This window comes from Poromitra crassiceps, assembly GCF_964638095.1.
Source record: "Poromitra crassiceps genome assembly, chromosome: 12".
Taxonomy (NCBI): Eukaryota; Metazoa; Chordata; class Actinopteri; order Beryciformes; family Melamphaidae; genus Poromitra; species Poromitra crassiceps.
In genome coordinates, this window is record NC_139632.1 from 18,798,538 (window position 1) to 18,819,441 (window position 20,904).

Sequence of the window (20,904 nt, forward strand, 5' to 3'; positions counted from 1 at the left end):
CTCGCTATGCCACAAGAGGCCATAGCTGCAACGTCAAGTTGAAGAGCAACGCCATGCGCAGGTTGTAAAAGGTCATTCCTTCACTCTCCACTGTGGCACTGTCTCAGTCAGAGTTGAGTGGCTCGAGGACTGACTTTAGAGTGGGTCGCTGTTGCCTTCTTCGCCTGTGATGTGTGTCAATGACTTTTCTGTTCGTAACTAGGCCTGCTGCACTTTAGAACTAAAAAGAAATCAGCTAAAAACACAATAAATCAGCTTGCACCCCACCCTTTATGGGGCATGAAACATAGACGTCCCTCGACGACGACGGCCCGCCATCACAGTAATTGTCATTACAATTATAATGTTCCTCCCAGTCTGACCCCTGGACTGGTCCATGACATTATTAGGCTGGTCTCAGCCAAGAGGTCACAGTGACTGTTTACTTACAACCAGCCGCCATTAAAACACTGGGAAGACTAATAAACACATAATTGGATTATCACACACAATGAGCCTTTTGACCAGTGGCACAATGCAGACAGGAACAGACAGGTCGCATAGAGGCATGTGTGTATGACCGTGTGTGTGTGTGTGTGTGTGTGTGTGTGTGTGTGTGTGTGTGTGCGTGTGCGTGTGTGTATGACCGTGTGTGTGTGTATGACCGTGTGTGTGTGTGTGTGTGTGTGTGTGCGCGCGTGTGTGTTTGTGCACATGTTTGTATGAGGACGGCACAGAAAAAGCACTAGTTAATCAGTGTAACAGTAGGCCTGCGGTGTGTCAGCTGACTTCTAAACAAGACTGAGAGACTCCTCTCTCTCTCTGTGTCATCAGGCCAGGCACGAGGCCTGTCTGCTGCTGTCCCTGTTAGCATAGCATAGCACTCATCATTCAATTCATAGAGAAAATAAGAACTGAAATATGAAGGAGGGAGAACAGAATCGCCAGGCAGGGGAAGATAACAGCAGTTACAAATAATGCAACGCTGGCTGGTACCTATACATCCACTAGAAACATGAAAGTGCTTATTGGCCGACTGGAGATTGGCCTACTTCAGAATGTAAGTGTTCTTGTTAAGTGGAAAATGCAACCCCTTTGCATCTTAAGCAGGCTGTTGTATTCCATTCCATCTGCTATAATCAATGCAGATCATACGATGATCTTTGTAAATCAATGATCTATATTCACTGAAAAATCCCATTTAGCATCATGAGCATCCTGCACAATAAATCTTTTGCGAATAAATGAAAGAGTGAGTGGAAGGCGTGTGTAAATTTGGCTCGGGTTCATAAGCCTCTCTCAGTCCATGCCGCTCTCTTATTAAAATTCTTGACTATGCATAAAATGTCTCCTGACGTCATAATTCTAGTCATAATCAGGGTTGCACTTGCCACTCTTTTGTAATGATAGTTTTCAAGCACTTTTCAAGGACAAATTATTTCAAAATTATGGCCCAATAATTCACAGAGATGTTCACATACCAGTCTCATAAGTCCTCTAATGCAAATTTGTTTCCAATCATGCTACACATCAGAATTCATCATTAACACTTAACATAAACTCAAAGCAATCTTGAATTCCTCAGCATTTGTCCTTGTAGCCTACGCAGAGAGTGATAGTGTAGATAGGAAGAAATTGTATCAATTGATACAATTGAGACCTTCCTGTAGGACGAATCAGCGTGACATCACGACCACCCGGCAATGCGGAACCGCAGCACTTACAGTAACTATAGTATGAGTTGTGCCAAACAAACGTTAATATCGCAAAAACTATACATCACATCACTTATATTTTGCAGAAGTAGCTCAAGGGTCTGATGTATAATATATTATGTATGTTAAAGTTGTGTGGTGTCCTAGTGCTGCTGGGACGTAAGCTGGGGTCTGATCAACCCTGGCTGGGTCGCCTGGGTAAGGGTATCTGATGTTGAAAGATCCAAAACACCCAATGACCCCAGGTTATATCACTGAGGACGTGTCCCAGCGCATCTGCAGGATGTATCTTTCATCATCATATTTTGCAGAAGTAGCTCAAGGGTCTGATGTATAATATATGTACGTTAAAGTTGTGTGAACTGTCACAGTTTTTAAAATGAAGTGGATTTAATAAAAACTAAAGCACAGCCTGCTAGAGTGAGACACTCAAGGCTGGCTCCATGGGTCCCGTTATAAAGTTGCCCCCAGTAAGCTGCCTGTTTACCAACACTGATTCCTCATATTGGAGGTGAACACGAACACGAACACGAACACGAACACGAACACGAACACGAACACGAACACGAACACGCACGCACGCACGCGCGTGCGCGCGCGCACACACACACACACACACACACACACACACACACACACACACACACACACACACACACACACACACACACACAATAAGCCTCCTTGCACCTGCAGGACATTGTTCTATCTGACCTTCAATTAGACAGAGGGAATGTCAAACATTGATTAAGGAATGTTGCCTTCCCGTTCCCGACCCGTACAGTATTACAGAAGTAGCAGCAGAGTGTTGAAATTCCAAAAGGTCTGGGAACAGACACAACGTGTGATTCACATCACATTTAATGAAATATGATAGGTTCATGAAGCGGCTATGGTGCGTTTTCGTTGGGGGATTTGGCTCGGGAGTGGCAACACAATTATAAAGATAGCTCACTCCTAATTACAAACTAGGCTGAGTTGTCAGAAAGTGGAAGGCATAGATCACACAGGTCACACAAGTCCTTTACAGTGAAACGCGTTATTCCCACTGGATATAGTAGGAGAGACTTACCTTGCAGGTAATTCCAAGCTGGCAGTCTGCAGCAAACTGGCATTTGCCAGGGCGCAAAAGCTACAATGGTGTGTATGGTAACAATTAATAAACTACTTGATTGAATCAATTTTCAGTTGATTGTGTTTTCTCAGTTATTATATTGAATGAGTTATTTCCTCGTGTAATAAATATCATGTGTCGTCATTGTTTTGACAGGCATGAATAGAAACAAAACAGTGGGCAGTAAAATATATTATTGGCAAAGCCAAGAGCTATAAATTCTATAGCAGCAAGAGAATACTTAACAAAATCCCAGAGATGGCCCAAAAAAACATCTTGGAGGAGGAAATGTGTGTATTGGTATTGTTCCCAGTGCTGATGTACTTTGTTTTTTATTCCCCCTTCCATGCGTGAGCAAAACCTGATGGGTTGGGATTGATCTTATTTTGGGGATTGCGTGTGAAGATTTATAGCGTGAAATACCGTATACTGTGGTATTTTGGTCGATACCGTACACTGTACCATACTGTGAAATGTCATACCGTGTTATATCCCTAATCACAGACCCAGCCAGTAAATCTTACCTGCAGTATCCTGTGCCGTTGCTGAAGTTCTGACATGTAGCGTTGTTAACACACGGCGTCACATTATCCACACACTGCAGAGCTGCAAGAGACAAGAGATTGGTTAGGATACGGGGCCTGGGCACAAAGAGAAAAGTGTAACTGCCTGTGAACAAATCAACAAATATTTCTATTAGGGATGGGCATTTCTAGCAAAAACACTAGTCGAAATTCACTGGGCCAAAGTTTTCAAATTTTACATGGTCTTCCCTGATTCTATGTATAGTTGAATCACTTGGTTTGACCAAGTAAAACTATTTTTATAAGCATTTTACACAAGGTCTATGGAAAAATGAATGGCGGATGAAATCCCATGGACAGGGAGAGGGGGTGACTTTGGCACTCTTATTGTCAATTCATAGTATTCCGATGATGTCACAAGCCTTTTTCCTACCAATATGGCACTACAATACACACAGCTCATTGGCTGTAAGTGTCACTTGATTGTAATCACCTGTTAATTGATCACAATCACCTGTTGTTTTCCTACCAAAATGGCCGTGTGGTGATGTAACAGAATACTATCAATAGGCAGCCAGACCTACGTTAGCCGTTAGCAACGTTAGCATTAGCGTAGCGCCGAGATGGCTCAGGGAACAGTAGACAGAATATCAGCTTTTCTTCATGCAGTAACAAGCCTTGAAACCTTTTCCTTGTGGCTGAGTGTTGCTGTAATATAGACAGTTTAAGACCATTTCTACATGTCTAGTGTCTCTAGAGCTACTGGGTGCTGCACTGCTATCAGCTGAGCATAGAGCCACTCTGCTCCAGTGCGCACTGCGCAGCTCTGGTGCACAGCTCCTACGGCAACCTCACATGGACAAACAGTGTCATTCTTAAAGAGACAAAATAAAAATAAAATAAAACAATTATAAATAATAATAATAAAAAAAAACTATTTTCGACTTTCAATAATAAAAGTCGATCTTGATAATTAAAACGATTATTTGAAATTCATTGGCCATCCCTAATTTCTTCATACTTCATACGTCTTCACATAACACAAGGCCGTTTGGCCGGTGTTCGTATGAACTTCATTATTTATCAAGGAAATTACCCATTTAAATTTCTAGAACAAGCCTATGCCTTAAGATATGCAAAACGTGATCATACTCCCCACAAATTGCAGTGTTTGTAATGCTTCTGAATTTCAAACTTGGCTTTGCTCGCAACGAATATAGCCTCAAAATGTAGTCTTCTCTCCCTTCATCATAGGATTCATAGGGCTAACCACCTCTCAAGCTAACCACGCAAAGCCAGCCTGAAGTCCGCCAGTGCCCACAAGGCAGCCGGATGGGCAAGCAGACAGAAGTGAGCCTTGACGGAGACAACAAAGCCTGACTATCTCCTCGCCAGTGAGACACTCGGGGACAGACACATCCGCCATTGTGTGGCCTTGAAGCCACCGGAGACACAAGGCTCAAGTGGTCTTCACGCACACCACGCTGGCACAACATGCCAAACAGAAGCATGGTGTTCTCAGTCTATCAGTGTGATATATGGTAATATGCCAAATGAAGCAAGCCATTGTTGAATGGGGGGTGATCAATTCGACAAAACTGCAAGAACTCATCAGAGCTGGTTCTAGAAACGTTGATATATTAGCATTTTGTATCACTTCTAGTCATCTTAAAGCTGTGGTTCCATGGTATACTACCATTCTGTAGTACACTACTACACAGAGCTCTTTCTACAAAAAAAACTAGAAGGGCACTGCAAAAGTGTAAACCACTGCCAAGGCCAATACTCGCGTCTGCTACATGATATACTGTACAAACTTTGCGAAAATCCAAAATGTAATGGGTTCTTCCTTGGCCCATGCTACACCCTTCCACCAAGTTTCATGAAAATGGCCCCAGTGGCTTTTCCATAATGCTGCTGAGAATCAAACAAACAGAGAAACGGCACCAAAAACGGAACCTGCTTGAGCTTGGCGGAGGTAATGATGGCAGGTCAGCTGACTTCAAAGAAACAGTCATCATGCTACAGGAAGTGTGCTCAGCAGTAATGCTACTTCCTGTGCCTACTGCCTAGACTAATCACAATGTCATTCAGGTTCAATACTCCTCATACAGTAGGATGCCTACAGTCTGATGGTAGGTCATCTATATTAGGCCTGCCAAACAGATTTGGCAGTTTGGGGGTGGATAAAGCTCTATTGGCCACATGTAATTAGTTCACTGCCAAGTCCAGTCCAGTCTGGGCCGTCTTCTTCAGGGCTGGCCATAGAAAGAAGGCAGACTAATGTCCTAGAGGCATGCCAGCAGGCATATGCCATTAGACATGGAGATACCCATACATAAACCAGCGTGAAATTCATAATCCCAACACACACACACACACACACACACACACACACACACACACACACACACACACACACACACACACACACACACACACACACACACACACACACACACACACACACACACACATCCCATGTGCACACACACTGAAGTGTGAGTGTGAGTGTGAGCTGGAGACGGTTTCGCTATGTCGCAGTATGTCTGACCACAGAAAATACTTAGCTATTTTGGGACTATTTCTGTACACAGCGCACATATGGTATACACTTGACACTCAGGCAGGAAAAAGACACGCGCCGCACACACAATAACACAATATACAGTGTGAGAGAGTAGAAACAGGTGATCCATAAACATACGGGGTAGACATTTCATCACACCGTGGACTTTCACTCATTATTCAAGTCATTACTCAACTCAAAATAGTGTTGAATCTGCTTTTGATGATTTCATGGAGATTTGGACATGAACATGAACATGGGGGGCTACTGTCAATCTGGGCAACAGAAGATGGGGATGGCAGCGCAGCAGTCAGCCAGGCCCAGCAGACAACAGACAATTGCAAAAGCAGCAAAAAAAAGAGAGAAATGGTGAGGGGGAGGAGAATGGGTGAGTTAACCCATTGATACCTGATGCAGCATTTGTGTGTGTATCCCTTTAAGACTGCGAACCGCGCTAACGCGGTTCGCGGTCTTAAAGGGATACACACACGCACACATCAGGTATCAATGGGTTAAGAAGAGCGACACACGAGGCAGAGGGAAAGAATGAGAGAGAGAGAGACTGAAAGCGCTAAAGCAGAGACTGGTTTGACGAGCTTCCCATGCAGCCTGTCGTAACGCCAGATGCAATGATCTTACGGCATCTGGGACGGCCTGCCTCTTATTACTCCATTTCTTTATTTGACTCCATGCGGTAAAGGCCGCCAATGATGTGGCTGAAGGGGAGGCAGAAGTTGACGCGTCTGCTCTCTCACACAGAACACACACTCACTCACTCACCTGAGACAGACTGACTAGTGTATTGTAATCCAGGCTGGTATCAATGCAGCAGCATTCCATCCTCTCCACCTAATAGCTGTTCTCACACTTCCTATCAATAAGCCGCGCTCAGGAGGAATTCCTGGGACAAGAGCCTTGATAAGGCCGATCGACAAAGTCAACAGTGAAACTAACGTCTGGCTGGTGTGAGCTGAGGAGAAAGAGGTCTACACTGAAGGTTACTGACCTAAATGATTATGGCATGATTACTCTCCTCCCTCATCCAAAGTCCTCATTCCTTTTTCTTCTTGCTGCCCTTACCTCATCTTCCAGCTGTTTTCCTCTGCATTGTGGACAGGTGTGTGTGTGTGTGTGTGTGGGGGGGGGGGGGGTTTGAAAGGAATAAGAGTGAGGCCAGGGAGTTGAAAAGAGAAGTGCATGAGAAGGACAAAAGCAGAAGGAAAGCAGATTTACACATTTACATTGTCTGCGTTGTGGTGGGACTGAGTGGAAAGCAGCCCCCCCCCCTCTCTCGCTCTCTCTCTCTCAGGTACTGCTCATTTGTGCTCAAATGAGTCCTGTAGTATCTTATTGCACCATCTGTTTTTTACATCTCCACCGAGCGAGGTTCATCTCGTTGCAATATGCAAGTTTCCATTTCATTGGTCTTGTGGAATTGTAGAACTGCATACAAGATCACATAACCTATAGCACGTCATTCTGTGAAATACATACTCTTACTGTTACAGTACTGTTACTTCACTCAAAGGTTTCCAAAATAAATTCCTAAAACAATGTGCAGAAATAGGGCTGCACGATATACAGTATATATCGTACGATATAAACTGACATTGCAATTGGGGATGCACAATATGGATTTTTTTTTCCAGCCGATACGATAACCGATGAATATCTGCTTCTCGTGGCCGATAACGATACGATAGCCGATAATATTTTTTGTATTTAAAAAAATAAGTTCTTAACCTGTAGTTTATGCACACCTGGGGTAAGAAAGGCAGATATAGTGAGCAAAGATGGATTATTTAATATTCCATAGCTCTGACCTAACCAAATCTAACTGGCATCACTATTGTGAACACAAAACAAAGAACACTTCTGATATAATATGATATGAGTGTTTTAGTCAAGTGTATCACTCAATACAAAAAATAAACAAAGGCTTTTATAGAACCGAAAGCCTATGGCTGCTTATCTGCAGATAAAACACAATGACGAAAGGCATAGTAATTAGACTCTTATTGTCATGTTACTGGCAACTAAACCTGAGCTGTCGAACTGTTCGAATTTTGCATTGGTGCCAGTTCTATTGAAGTGAATAGGGAAGTGATGGTTTATACAGTCCCATCTGTGTCATTTCACTTTTCATTGAAACATGCTTCGCCCAGATTAAAGAAAATACATTATGTGATGTTGATGACTGATGTTTAAATATGTAAATGTGTGAGTTTTCCTTTTGTATCAAGCAGCAAAAAGGTTGTAGCATGATGTGTTTGAGTTAATTCTCCTTACTTGACATTGCACATCCGTCCTTACTTTACTTTACTTTACTTTATTTCATTTGGCAGACGCCTTTCTCCAAAGCGACGTACATACAGAAAATAACAAGCATAGATCATGTAACATACAGGAAAGCAGAGATAATGAAAAAGATAAATAAAATAAAGAACCAAAAAACAAACAGACAGTTGAAGGTCCGTGGGCAAAATGTAAGGGAGATGGAGAAGTAAGGTTAGGGGGGGTAAAATGGAGAGAAAAGAGATGAGTTTTTAGCCGATTGCGGAAGATGGGGAGAGATTCTGATGTCCTTGAATTTGATGCGTGACAGGATGGGGAGCCAGTGGAGGTCATGGAGGAGAGGGGTGACGTGGGAGAATTTGGGTTGGTTGAAAACAAGGCGGGCAGCAGAATTCTGGATGAGTTGAAGGCGTTGGATGGCAGAGGAGGGGAGACCGGCTAAAAGAACATTACAATAATCAAGACGAGATAAAACCATGGCCTGAACTAGAATTTGGGTTGCTTCTGAGGTTAAAAAAGGGCGGATCTTTCTGATGTTAAAGAGGGAGAATCTACAGGAACGTAGAACGTGTCCTGCGAGGAACGTGACTATTGGTCACTATTGCGCAAGAAAACATTGCGATGACGATGCTGAAGCGATATATTGTGCAGCCCTAGTGCAGAATGTGGTGTTATTTGTAAATATAGGATTAGGCTATGTTTTAGGCATTTAGCTGTCGCTCTTATTCAGGGCAAATAGTATATAAGTCCCAATTGTATCTCACGATCAACACAATTAGAGTAGTAGGCTAATAAACGACAGCTAAGGGACTCCTTGTTGTGTCATGCCAATATAGGTGTTGTAACTTTGGAAACAAAAGAAAAAACTACTTGATAAGATTTGGCCCTATATGAGAACATGAATATTATCAGCATGTTGGCATTAGGGCTGGATCCGAATATTTGACTATTCACATATGGTTTATTACACAGAATCATCTGGGAACTCGTCCTCGGAAACTGTTTGGAAAAGGGCAGGTGCTTTCAAAAGATACCTGGCAGGTGATTGGATGAACCATCTGTCTATCACAGGCTCGCTTCTCGCTGTCATCATACCTAAACCCATAGCTGCCTCGATGCTGATGATTCAAAATGCATATCTGGCAGCGTGGCAAGATGGATTTCTCATAGGATTATGTTCTGTGAATCCAGCTGCATTGCAAAGTTAGGTCGGTATTTGGTTTTCAATTTTGGGATTCGGATATGCATTCTTTTTTTAATACAGGCACATGTTAGACTGGTGCTAGGACCTCAGGGACGTCAATAGCAGTGAGGCTGGTCAGAATGAGTGGATATCAAGGAAATGTTTTTGCAGAGAGCAACACTGTGACCTGAATGGGCTGCAAAGTATTAAATGTGTGATGATACAAAGTACCGGTAGCCAGTTTCCCCCAGTCAATTACACCATTGTTTCTAAATAACTGTTTGCATTCCCAGAAGAGGTTGAGATTGCGCGCGTGCGTGCGTGCGTGTGTATATATTACTAGCACACAAAAATCTGGCAATTAATAAGAAATAATGTCACTATATATTGTTATTAGTATGAGTATTGAGTAAGGCCTCAGTAAAATGGAAACAACAATCACAGCCCTTGACAGTCTAGAGCTGGGCGATATGCCTTCAAATCAATATCACGGTAATTTCAAACTTTTACCTCCATTACGATGAATGAACGATGAATGAGATGTTATAGAGTTTTTTTTTTACACTGCCCTGAGCCCTCATAGTTCTCTGACAAGTGTTTTCACTGGTGTCATCATCCATGCTTTGAGTGGACGGGAGGCACGTGACTGAACGAAAATGTAGTATTTTTTAAGGGTGCAGTTCATGAATGCATGCATCGGGGAAAGTATTAATTAACATAAGTTAATTCAATTAATTAATTAATTGACTTAATTGCCATGAGCAAGATGAAGTCGGTTAGAGGTTCTAAATGTGGGTTTCGATACATTGCCCAGCCCTACTAGTCAGAAAAGACTGGGAGGGGGGGAGTCTTGTTGTTTGTGTTCAGCTGGCATTACGCATGGTTCCTCCCTCAGCACTCGCCACTGCTTTGTCACTGAAACCACAGAAAGCCCCTGGGGAGACCTGGCTATGTCATGAGGAGAAAAAAAGAGGGAGAGTGAGAGAGATAGAGAGAGAGGGAGAGAGAGAGAGAGAGGGAGGGAGACAGAAGGGAGGGGAAAGAGAACAAGAGAGAGAGACGGGCTTTGAGCTAATAGCTGCGGATTGAGTTGGGGAAGTAATTACGAAACTACTGACAAAGACTGCACACGAATGGGCGTCCCTGAGCCCTGGCACACATCCATACAGGAGAGGGCAGGAAGTTGTTCGCGCCGAGTGAGGAAGTAACCCCATTTCCTGGAATTGCTGTACAAGCCCCTATCCAGCAGCCAAACTGTTGTCATGGTAACTTGCAATAAAATACCCTTAGCTCAGCATGGAAGGAGAGAAGCAAAGCTCAAACTAACAACATTACCCCGAGGGTAGCTTGACTGGCCCACACAAACAGCAGAGGCACCAAGCTGAGCTTGAAGGTCTCATTGTGTCAGGTCAGGTTCAGACTGAGGGAGGCGCTGTGAGAAACTGAAGATGATAACCTAGCTTGACTCTTCTACCAGCTGAGATGGTGGCCTGGCTGTTAGAATGGCTTGGAGGAGTTAGCAGGCTTCATCTTAAGCTGAGTACACACAGAGCAGAGGAGGGCTGTGCTGTGTTGGTACAGCAGGATGCACTGCTGGCTAGCTGACTCAGTGTGTGTGTGTGTGTGTGTGTGCGTGCATGCATGCGTGCGTGCGTGTGTGCGCGCGTGTGTGCCGAGAGAGAGAGAGAGAGAAACACAGAGAGAGAGAGAGAGAGAGAGAGAGAAACAGAGAGAATACCAGAGTAATTTAGGGACTTTCCCTTTCACTAGACCCTTTTTTCTTTCAAAATAATTTTTTGTACGAGACAAAAAATATGTTTTGACTATAATGCAGATAGATACGGTAGCCCACAGTATTAGCCCAACTTCAATTACAGGCTCTATGGCCATATGTAAGAAGAATAACATAGCAACCTACTTTAGTATTCCAGCAACCCATCTGTGGGTCCTGAAGTGAGACACATGGCGGTCCCAAGGAAAGCCTACACACACTACCTGCTCGTCTTCCTCCTATCAGCTACAGTAGGAGGAAGGCAAGCAGGTAGAGTAAACAAGCTAGGACCTAGCCTGTTCTGTTTCCTCTCTCAGTTACCTGATTATCAAGTGGTCATGTAAACGACATCATTTACCAGATAAAGGCCGTTATTAGTTTATGAGAAAACTGATAAACACACCTAGGTTTCTGCTGAATCATCAGGTTTATTCATTGCAATCAATTATTGTCCACTCACAGACTTTGAGGTGAGTTCCCGCTATTTACTAAATGCATGTAAACACGGAAATCAGATTATTGCCACTTGCCAGTTACCGGATTATTCTCAGTTATCTGTTTATTGTGTGCTTGTAAATGCACTTTTTGCAAACTTATGTATGTAGCATGAGAGATAAAACAGTAAGGACACCGGGACTGGATCACCAAATGGATTGGAAGTTGGAAACCCTCATTAATGTTCTGCTTGCACCTGTGTTACTTCCTGCATTTTAGACACAAAATGGGTGAATTGGGTGGGAAGTGAAAAGGGCTAATTGGGTGGGGGCTATAACCTCAGCAGGGAAGGATTTATCACTGATCGCAAATCGCTCAAGACATCACTGGTGACATCACAATTGCTGTGTGAACATAGAATAATACGCCCCCCACATTATGGCATCATTATAACATACAGAGACAGACAGACATAGAGACAGACATAGAGACAGACAGACAGACAGACATAGAGACAGACAGACAGACAGACAGACATAGAGACAGACAGACAGACAGACAGACAGACAGACAGACATAGAGACAGACATAGAGACATAGACAGACAGCCAGCCAGACAGACATAGACACAGACAGACAGACAGACAGACAGACATAGAGACAGACAGACAGACAGACAGACATACATTCATCATAAATCCTCCCCTGCTGAGGTTATAAAAGGTACGACTCAGCTACATACAGTATTTCTGCTGCCAGCTGCCTCCTATCTGAAGAGCAGTTTCGATGTCCCATCTGTCTGGATGCGTTCACTGATGTGGACAACTTCTGCAAAAACTGTATGACTCAGCACTCGGATGTTAAAGTCGAGCTAAACCCAAAAATGACTTTTATTTTCTTTTAGTTCAAATACCTGGGTATGCAGTGCACCTATTTAATAATGTATGCAAAAAAATCACAAAAATCTAATTTCTTTTGTTTTTCACACTTTTTCACACCAAAAGTTAATTTTTCAAGATTTCATTGATAACAGTAATGTACAGTTTGCTGATGTCACCTAGTACTATAAAATTTCTACCCCATTTCAACCAATCATACCACGACATGCAGCTGTCAATCAAATCTTCATTTCAGGATAATTTTCTCTTCCCAATGAAGTAGAAAATGGCGCCTAGTGCCTGTCATCTGGCAGAATTCCTATCCCATAAACTAACTACGGTACTAACTTGGCCAATTGTTAGAAACATGAACAAAAAACGAAAACTATATTCTCTAAGAATGCAAAGAAATGTAACTGGCTCGTTAAAACGCGCATTCCAGGGATATCGTATTTACAGAAAAGGCGCGCGCTTGAGGGCGTGGTTGTCAGGGGTCTGCCCTCGGAGATTCCAGGCGGGCGGGCAGCACCCATGCATCGGATTGTCCGCTCGCTCGATTGATCCCACTCGCGTAGCACGACAACACGCTGAATCCCACTCGATTTGGGTGTGGAACACACTAGGGATGGGCATCGAATTTCGAATTTTCGAATAATCGTTGTTATTATCAAGGTCGACTTTTATTATTGAAATTCGAAATTCAATTTTTTTTTTTTTTTTTTTTTTTTTTTTTTAGTGAAATGTTGCATTGTCTCCCCTGATTCTAAGTATAGTCAAATCGCTTGGTTTGAGCAAGTAAAACAATTTTTATAAGCATTTTAAGCAAGGTTTATGGAAAAATGAATGGCGGATGAAATCCCATGAAGAGGGAGAAGGGGTGACTTTGGCACCCCTTTGGCACTCAGACCTGAGCCTACTAAATATTTAATGAACCACTCATGATTGTCAAAACTGTTTTTTATTTTCGAAAATGTCAATGTCATGTAACATGTTCTTTACTTCAGTGGTGCAATGCTTGTTTGAGCTAAAAATCCACATCAGAAGCTTTTTATATTAATTAATAAAGCCGTAGACTTAGAATCAGGGGAGACAATGCAACATTTCACTCACAAAAAAAAAAAAAAAAAAAAAAAAAAATTACATTTTTTTTTTTTTTTTCGAAATTCGAATTAAATTCGAATTTGGCCAGCGAATTTCGAATAGTGTTTTTGCTAGAAATGCCCATCCCTAGAACACACCATGATTGACCAATGCCAGAATTGTCAAATCAAATCATCGACATGATACTATGACCCACCTCTCAACTTGTCATCTCAGACAAATTATGTTTTCAGTCTGAAACGGACTGCGACGCACGTGACGAACGGGTTCAGTTCGACTTTAATGCCCCATCATGCCAGTGTCCCATGTGGAAAGAGGTTTTTGACAGAAGACCTACAGTAAGATGAGAGGGCTGCTCAGTTCAGAAAGTCAGTGACAGTAAGACAGAGGCTGAAATTCAGAACGAAATCCGTCAAATGATCCAGGGGGGAGAGACAACTGAATATTCAGGAGATCAGACACTCAGTAGAGCTCAGCAAGGCAGACATTCACTGCTCTGATGCAGTCTGTGGAGAGAGGCCAGGCTGAGCAGCTCATTTCAAATGATTTTTCAATCGCAGCAGATTTTTCAGAAGCAGAAAAGAACAGAGAAACAGGGTGAGTGCTTCATCAAAGAGCTGGAACAGGAAATCTCTGAGCTGATGAAGAGAACCATTGAGGTGGAGCAGGTCTACGGCCATATGAAATCCATGTTATTTTTTCTCTCCAAATTATTCCGAATATTCTTTTGCCAAATTCAGTTTTTTCCATTTTAATTTTAATTTATTGGTTAAGATCTTTTTTTATGACTTGGTTCTCTCAGACATCCTCTTTGACATGTTTGTCAAAGTGAAAACCAAGTTTTGAGGTGACATACTGTAAGGGTCCATTCCCATTCGATCCCATTCGAAAATGGAATTATTTCTCTAGGCCCATTTTACAATTATGAAATCATTTAGGTTACTAGAATAATTACATCTACTTTTGATTTTGATAATTAGGCCTACTTTTATTATGCAATATTTCACGTTTTACAGATTCCATTTTTATTACAGTTTTTCTTTTTCTGCATTGCGGAAAATCATACAGCCCTACAGCTGTCACACACTGAAGACCACCTCCACCTCCTCCAAAGCTTGCCTTCCTTGAACACTCCTACACACACCAAGGACTGGACAGAGGTCAGTGTCCATCGCTCATCATACAGTATGTGGTGGGGACTGTGAGGAGAAGTTCAGCTGGAGAAGAGACTCCGGAAAGAGATGGAGAAGCTGTGCTGAATCTGCTGATGTTGAGCTGAAGAAGCTCCAGCAGCATGCCGTGGATGTGATTATGGATGCTAATACAGCACACGCCTCTCTCATCTTTTTAAATTGTGGTGGAGAATCTCCTGCACAACCAAGAGAGATTTTCTCCTTGTGCCTGTTTTAAGAAAGCAGAGCTTCTCTTGGGGAAGATTTTACTACAAGGTTCAGGTTAAAGGAAACTGACTGCCTGGGATTTAGGAGTAGCCAGGGGGTCGATCAACAGGAAGGGACAAATCACACTGGACCCTGAGCCGTTTCCCCATTCAGCATAGTTAGCATTTAGCTGCTAGCCCAGCCCAGGCCGACAGGATCAGGGATTCAACCCCCGCAGTAAACGCACATGTGAACAGACGTCTATGTGCCTGCTCTAGAATCCACAATCCTGTAGTGTAGAGCTGCAGCACCGTCCTTTGGTGAGTCAGCCCATTGAGATATATAGGGGGTTTTCCCCCACCGTCTAGTCTCGCGCGCCAGCCGTAGTAACATTTTGTGGGCGTTCCCACACAGACTAACTGTATCTATACTTCAGTCCCGCTCTTAATTACGGTGGTAAAAACTCATCTCTCCTCTCAATCACTCAGATCTTTACGGTGTTCCGCAGCGCAGTGGCAACCAACAATTGCTCAGCTGATACTCATGCTCAGGAAACCAGAACCCTAAAACCCAATGTACACCAGATGCGGTACGGCTCTGTTCTGAATCTGATCCGGTAAAACCGCCGGAACAGACTCTTGATGATCACAGACAGTGATGAGGCCTGGTGGCTGCTAAAATAACTTAAGGCTTATGTCCACCGGCTGCGTTACGGCTCCGTGTACCTGCCTGAACAGACACCAATTGTAATCTGTCAGACGCATGCGGGATCCGACAAAAATAGAACAGATACCTATTTTTCCCATACCTGGCAACGTGCCTCTTAGTGGCCACGTATGACATCATCGGTGACTTGGCCACTTTCATTCAGTGACATGGCCACTTTCTTTCTTTCTTTCTTTGGTGGGGGACATACAGACATACAGACATACAGGCATACAGACCCTCTTATAGATGCCTCGGCCCCTAGTGGCCTCAGCGTAAAAAGAGCAGGGCAATTACAGACAAGTTAATCCACATCCTTACATAAGTATCCAAATGAGAGTCATTTTAAACTGCAACAGATATTACACTGGTTGTAAAACTTAACGACTACTGCCGCACATTCTTGCAGAGAGTTTCCAAGGGAAACTCTGTGGTCTCTCCTCCTCCTCCTATACCTGATGTCTCCTGCTTGGTTCACTACCCCACCATGCGCCCTGCCTGCCTGTCTGCAGGATTACGGCTCTGTGTTGGCCAAGGAATGCAGGCCACGGTAATTCCCTGTTAATTTGCTAACCTGTTCAACAGTGCAGACACAACGCTCTGTAATCCCCTCGACCTTCACAGCCACAGCCCCCCCCCTGGCCTGTAGTAACAGTGCATGCAGTGCATGTAACGCATGTACCTACCTAGCTTCATTCACACTTTGACTGCTAGGCTATTTATTTCATGCGCCAGGATCAAAAGCACTGAGTATGAAATGGTCATGGGCACTGGCTCTGTATGACCACTGTGAAGCCAAATAATACTGCTGGGCTACCCACCATGTCTGCTATGTCTTTCAGCCTCAAGACATAAAGTGCAGTATATATGTCTGTCTATTCTAAGCCACCATGCCCACAGAGGCACACACACACACATGCACAAACACACACATGGGCACTCACACACTTGCACACACACACACACACACACACACACACACACACACACACACACACACACACACACACACACACACACACACACACACACACACACACACACACACACACACACACACACACACACACAACAACAACACACATACACATCTGGAAGCCAATCCCTCATCCATTGACTCATACAGTTCTACACGTTGCTGCTGTAGCTTGAGTTGACATTATTTACACCTCCCTCCCACCTCAACCACCAAGCACAGGAGGACTGACTTGAACACATGTGGTGAGCAGCACTTTTTTTTACTATGCTACTAATCAAAAGGGTGCGGAAGAACAGCAGAACTGACTATAACCTGAAACATGAGCATGGAGGAGCGATCGCAGAAATGGTCTGAACGAGGCGGCTGGGAGGAGGAAGGAAGAGAAAGTAGGAATGACGCCGGGGAAGGTTGGTGAGAGTGTCGCCCAGAGGGTGCCCTCTGTCACATTAATAACTGTGCCACAAGGCGGTGGGCAGAGCCGGTGGTCAGTAATGCAGCGCGGTGGGACGCTCAACAAACAGCTTTGTGTTCAGAGCCCAGGGTGAAGCGAGGAGCAGATAAATCACATTTCACACCAGGCTCCAGTTTGGGGCAGATGCAAGGAAACCATGGGCGGCACAATCGCTGGCCTTTGTCAGTTTGTATCCACAATGAAATACACACACAAACAGACACACACACACACACACACACACACACACACACACACACACACACACACACACACACACACACACGCACATCAGCTGTGTGCTGTTTGCACTGGGCAAATATATGCAACCATCCACATGCCCACACACCATGGGGACATCACTATGTCGTGTGCCGCAGAAATGCTACGCTTCCTCAAGGGGCAGACAACGTTCACCATTACAAAATGTAGCACAGTGGAGTAGCACAGTATGAGGTGTATCATTGCTTCAACATAGTACAGCAGGACTGCATTGTCCTTTATCTATGGGCCAGAAAATTATGCTGCATTGAGCATTTATTGGGTTTGGGAGCAGTCACATAGTCCTGCAAGTAACCATGCTGATAGCTCAATTAGCTGAGGGAACTGCACAGCATCTATTACATAAATGGTGCTGCTTATAAAGAAAGATGGTAGAAATGATATGGTCAACCTTTTGGTATGTTGTTACTGGTAGTTTAGGAATGCCTCCAGGCTACAATTTGCCGTGAGAGCTAACTAGTACTGGACAGAGCAAGAAGAGACAGAATCATCTGATTGAAGCAAGAGAGAACCAACTGCGTTGTGTGGTGCAGGGAGTGCTATAGGGAGAGAGGAGAGGTAAAGCGAGAGGGAGAGAATGCATGAGAGGGATGGGAAAAAGAAAGCAAGGCAGAGAGAGAGAGAGAGAGAGATAGAGAGAGAGAGGGGAGAGAGAGTGGGAGAGAGCATGAAGAGAAAGGGAGGGAGGGAGGTATGTGAAACACCAACAGCAACATTCCACCCGCTTCTCCTTGCACTAGCCTGCAGCACTTTTACATTGTCTTCTCTTCTTTTGTGTAACTCCTCTGTTCACAAGTCACCTAGTCCATGTAAAAACGTGAGAAAAGGATAGCCCGGCCCCATGTCAACTCTGGCCAAACAAGGATGTGAGATGGAAGTCCATTTCAATACCATGGCAGTGGGCAACATGGGGCTTAGCAGGCCTATAGGCTATTTGTGATTGTCCATCATTTTTCAGAGCAGCCACTGCCTATGCTTTGTAAAACAATCATATAGATTAAAAAAATCATGACAATATCACCTGTAGCACTGATAGTAGGTGATTGGAAAACACTCATAATATCTAAACACTAATAAAATATCTGTTTTTGATCCAAGAAAAATTCTGTCATCTTTGAGCACAAAAAAGGCCATAATTTCACAAATCATAACTGGAAGCTTCATGGATAGTTTTCAGACACAAAAATATGGTAACCAGACTAACTCTGTTTACCCACTAACGTTAGAGTGTAGCCATCATTTTAAACTGAAATACATCTTTATGATATCATCATAATATATAGTATTGAACTGATGAAAGTAATGTCCTTTTAGGGGGGAATAAATGACTTGTTTTCCTGAAATTGACTATGTTTATGTTTTATGACCACTATATGTTTATTTTGGCAGATGTTTGCCTTATGATCACTGACCTGAAATCATAGTCTACCCTCCTTTTTATCCACTACTTCATCATCACTAATGACAGCTCTCTTGATTCTACCAACATTTCAGCACTATAAGGTTGGCTAAATATGGCTAAGTGTCCATTTTGAATTCTTTCTCTTGAAAATGGACGGGCTCTCGATGTTCAACATCTGGGCAGCGGTGCGACTCAACTCAGACAAAACAGTGCAGTAGGCCTTGTGGTCCATAATATGTTAATCAGACCCACATCACCTGCATAAACTAAACTTTTGATTTCAGACCCTTCTGGCACTTTTCGTTTTCGTTTCATAGGGCTCCAGGATGTGACTGTGTAGTGAAAGACTTTTAAACTAAAGCAATCCCGGGGCTTGTCACTGCTTTACCTTAGCAGTCACTGAAAAAGAGCTCTAACGTTATAGGACTATAATAACTATAGTGGTAGCCTACCACAGGGGGGAAGGGGGAGGGGTTCAAAAAATGAATAAAATACGATAAAGTCGCTATTAACTCACTATTAAGTTACCACAGCCACATCTAACTTATTTGATAGTAAGGCATAGATAGGACATGTGATTTCTGTTTTTGTTAAAAGGCCATTAGAGCACATATCCAAACGTCGCAGAACCTAATTAGTCACCACCAAACAAGCCCAAATGTCAGATATCATCTAATACTCACAAGAACGACTGTTGTTATTCTTATTATTATTACAAAATCAACCAAAACGCACAAATGCACGAGAAGCGTGTGCAGAGATGCTATATGCACGCGCCGCAGATGCAGATGCAACAAAACGTGATATGATATGGATTTTATAAAAGCCCCCAGTGCAGATTCACCGTGATGCAAAACTTACCCAAAGACAGTTGAATGAAGCAGAAGACGAAGACTATCGGTGTGCCCGAGGGGAAACCGGGTATTTGGCCCATCTTTTCTGTTTAATCCACATAAGGTCGCCAGCCCGAAACTGAGCTGTCTCCGGGGCGCTTGGTTCTTCTCAAAACTCTCGTTAGAAGTTGCTCACACACTATTAAGAAACAAAAACGACCTACGTCTAGTGCCAAATTAGTCCATTTCAGTTCTTTTTAAATGTGAGACCCATGAGCCGCTACATTAAAACCGCTTAAAATCTGAATATAATGTCACTTCTGCGATTAAAACACCGCACTATACAGCTTTTTCACCTCTCTTCGCTCCGGCCAGTTCACTGAAGTCACTCCGACTGAGGGGAAAAAAACATATCCTTCCGCATAAGTCAGCGTGGATCTATCTTCGGTCTGCGAAGATGGAAAAGACTTATTTGGAGATAAAATCCACAATGTGGTGATTTATCGCCGCTTCACAAACTCACAGTAGTCGAGAAACCTGTGAATTTAGGGTCGGACACCGCCAGAAAACACATTTGAGGGTAAAGTTTTCTTTCTCCGTGTCGCCGCGGCGGAGGAATTTTCACTCATTTTTCTACTTCTTCTCTCAGCCTCGTATGACTCAAAATTAACCCGTTCAATGATTATTCTTTTCTCCTCCCCGAGTGTTGCACGCTTTTTTCCGTTGTGCTTTTTACCACCCACTGTTTCATTATAATCTCTGACAGTGCCAGGCTGTTTGCCAGGTCTCAGGTATGTTATGTAGTATGATTCTGGGGCGCAAAGGGGTTTTTCTTCTAGCAGTCACAAGTTCCGTTTTCAGGTTAAAGAGAAACCTGTGGTCAGGACAGAGACTTTGAAAAGCAGTGATATAATTGGTAGTAGGCAGTTACATTAACGCAAACAACCACCAATATACCACAATAAAAAAATTATATATATTATATTAAAAGCTTGCTTTTCAATAGCCTACAGCATAGGCTACATAGTTGTATAGCACTTATGATGTGTGCTATGAATTTACCAAATAAAGGAAAATGTCTGTCAAGTGTTCACTGTTCAGACAATGTCAGGTCTATTTTTTATTAAGATGATCTGTGTGAAGCTTAGATGGGATTTACATACATTTTAATAATGTAAATAGTAATAACATTTTTATTATTTGTAAATACTAAAATTATATTATTTGTAAAAACTAGTGACATTCACTGTCCACTAAGGCAAACTCACTACATTATTATACATTATGATATGCTATTCCTAAAGAGACT

General features: G+C 43.1%; 1 protein-coding gene across 1 annotated transcript in view; it reads right to left on the reverse strand.

Annotated features, from left to right (window-relative positions):
• The window catches only part of notch2 (notch receptor 2), a 53,411-nt gene extending 33,469 nt beyond the window's left edge, over positions 1-19,942 (reverse strand). Inside the window, exons 1-2 of the mRNA XM_083648032.1 lie at positions 19,624-19,942; positions 3,333-3,414 (exon numbers count right to left, since the gene is read on the reverse strand). Of these exons, the coding sequence (XP_083504158.1) occupies positions 3,333-3,414; positions 19,624-19,696 (155 nt within the window). The 5' untranslated portion in view covers positions 19,697-19,942. The remainder of the gene's footprint in view (positions 1-3,332; positions 3,415-19,623) is intronic.
• Between the last annotated feature and the right edge of the window lie 962 nt (positions 19,943-20,904).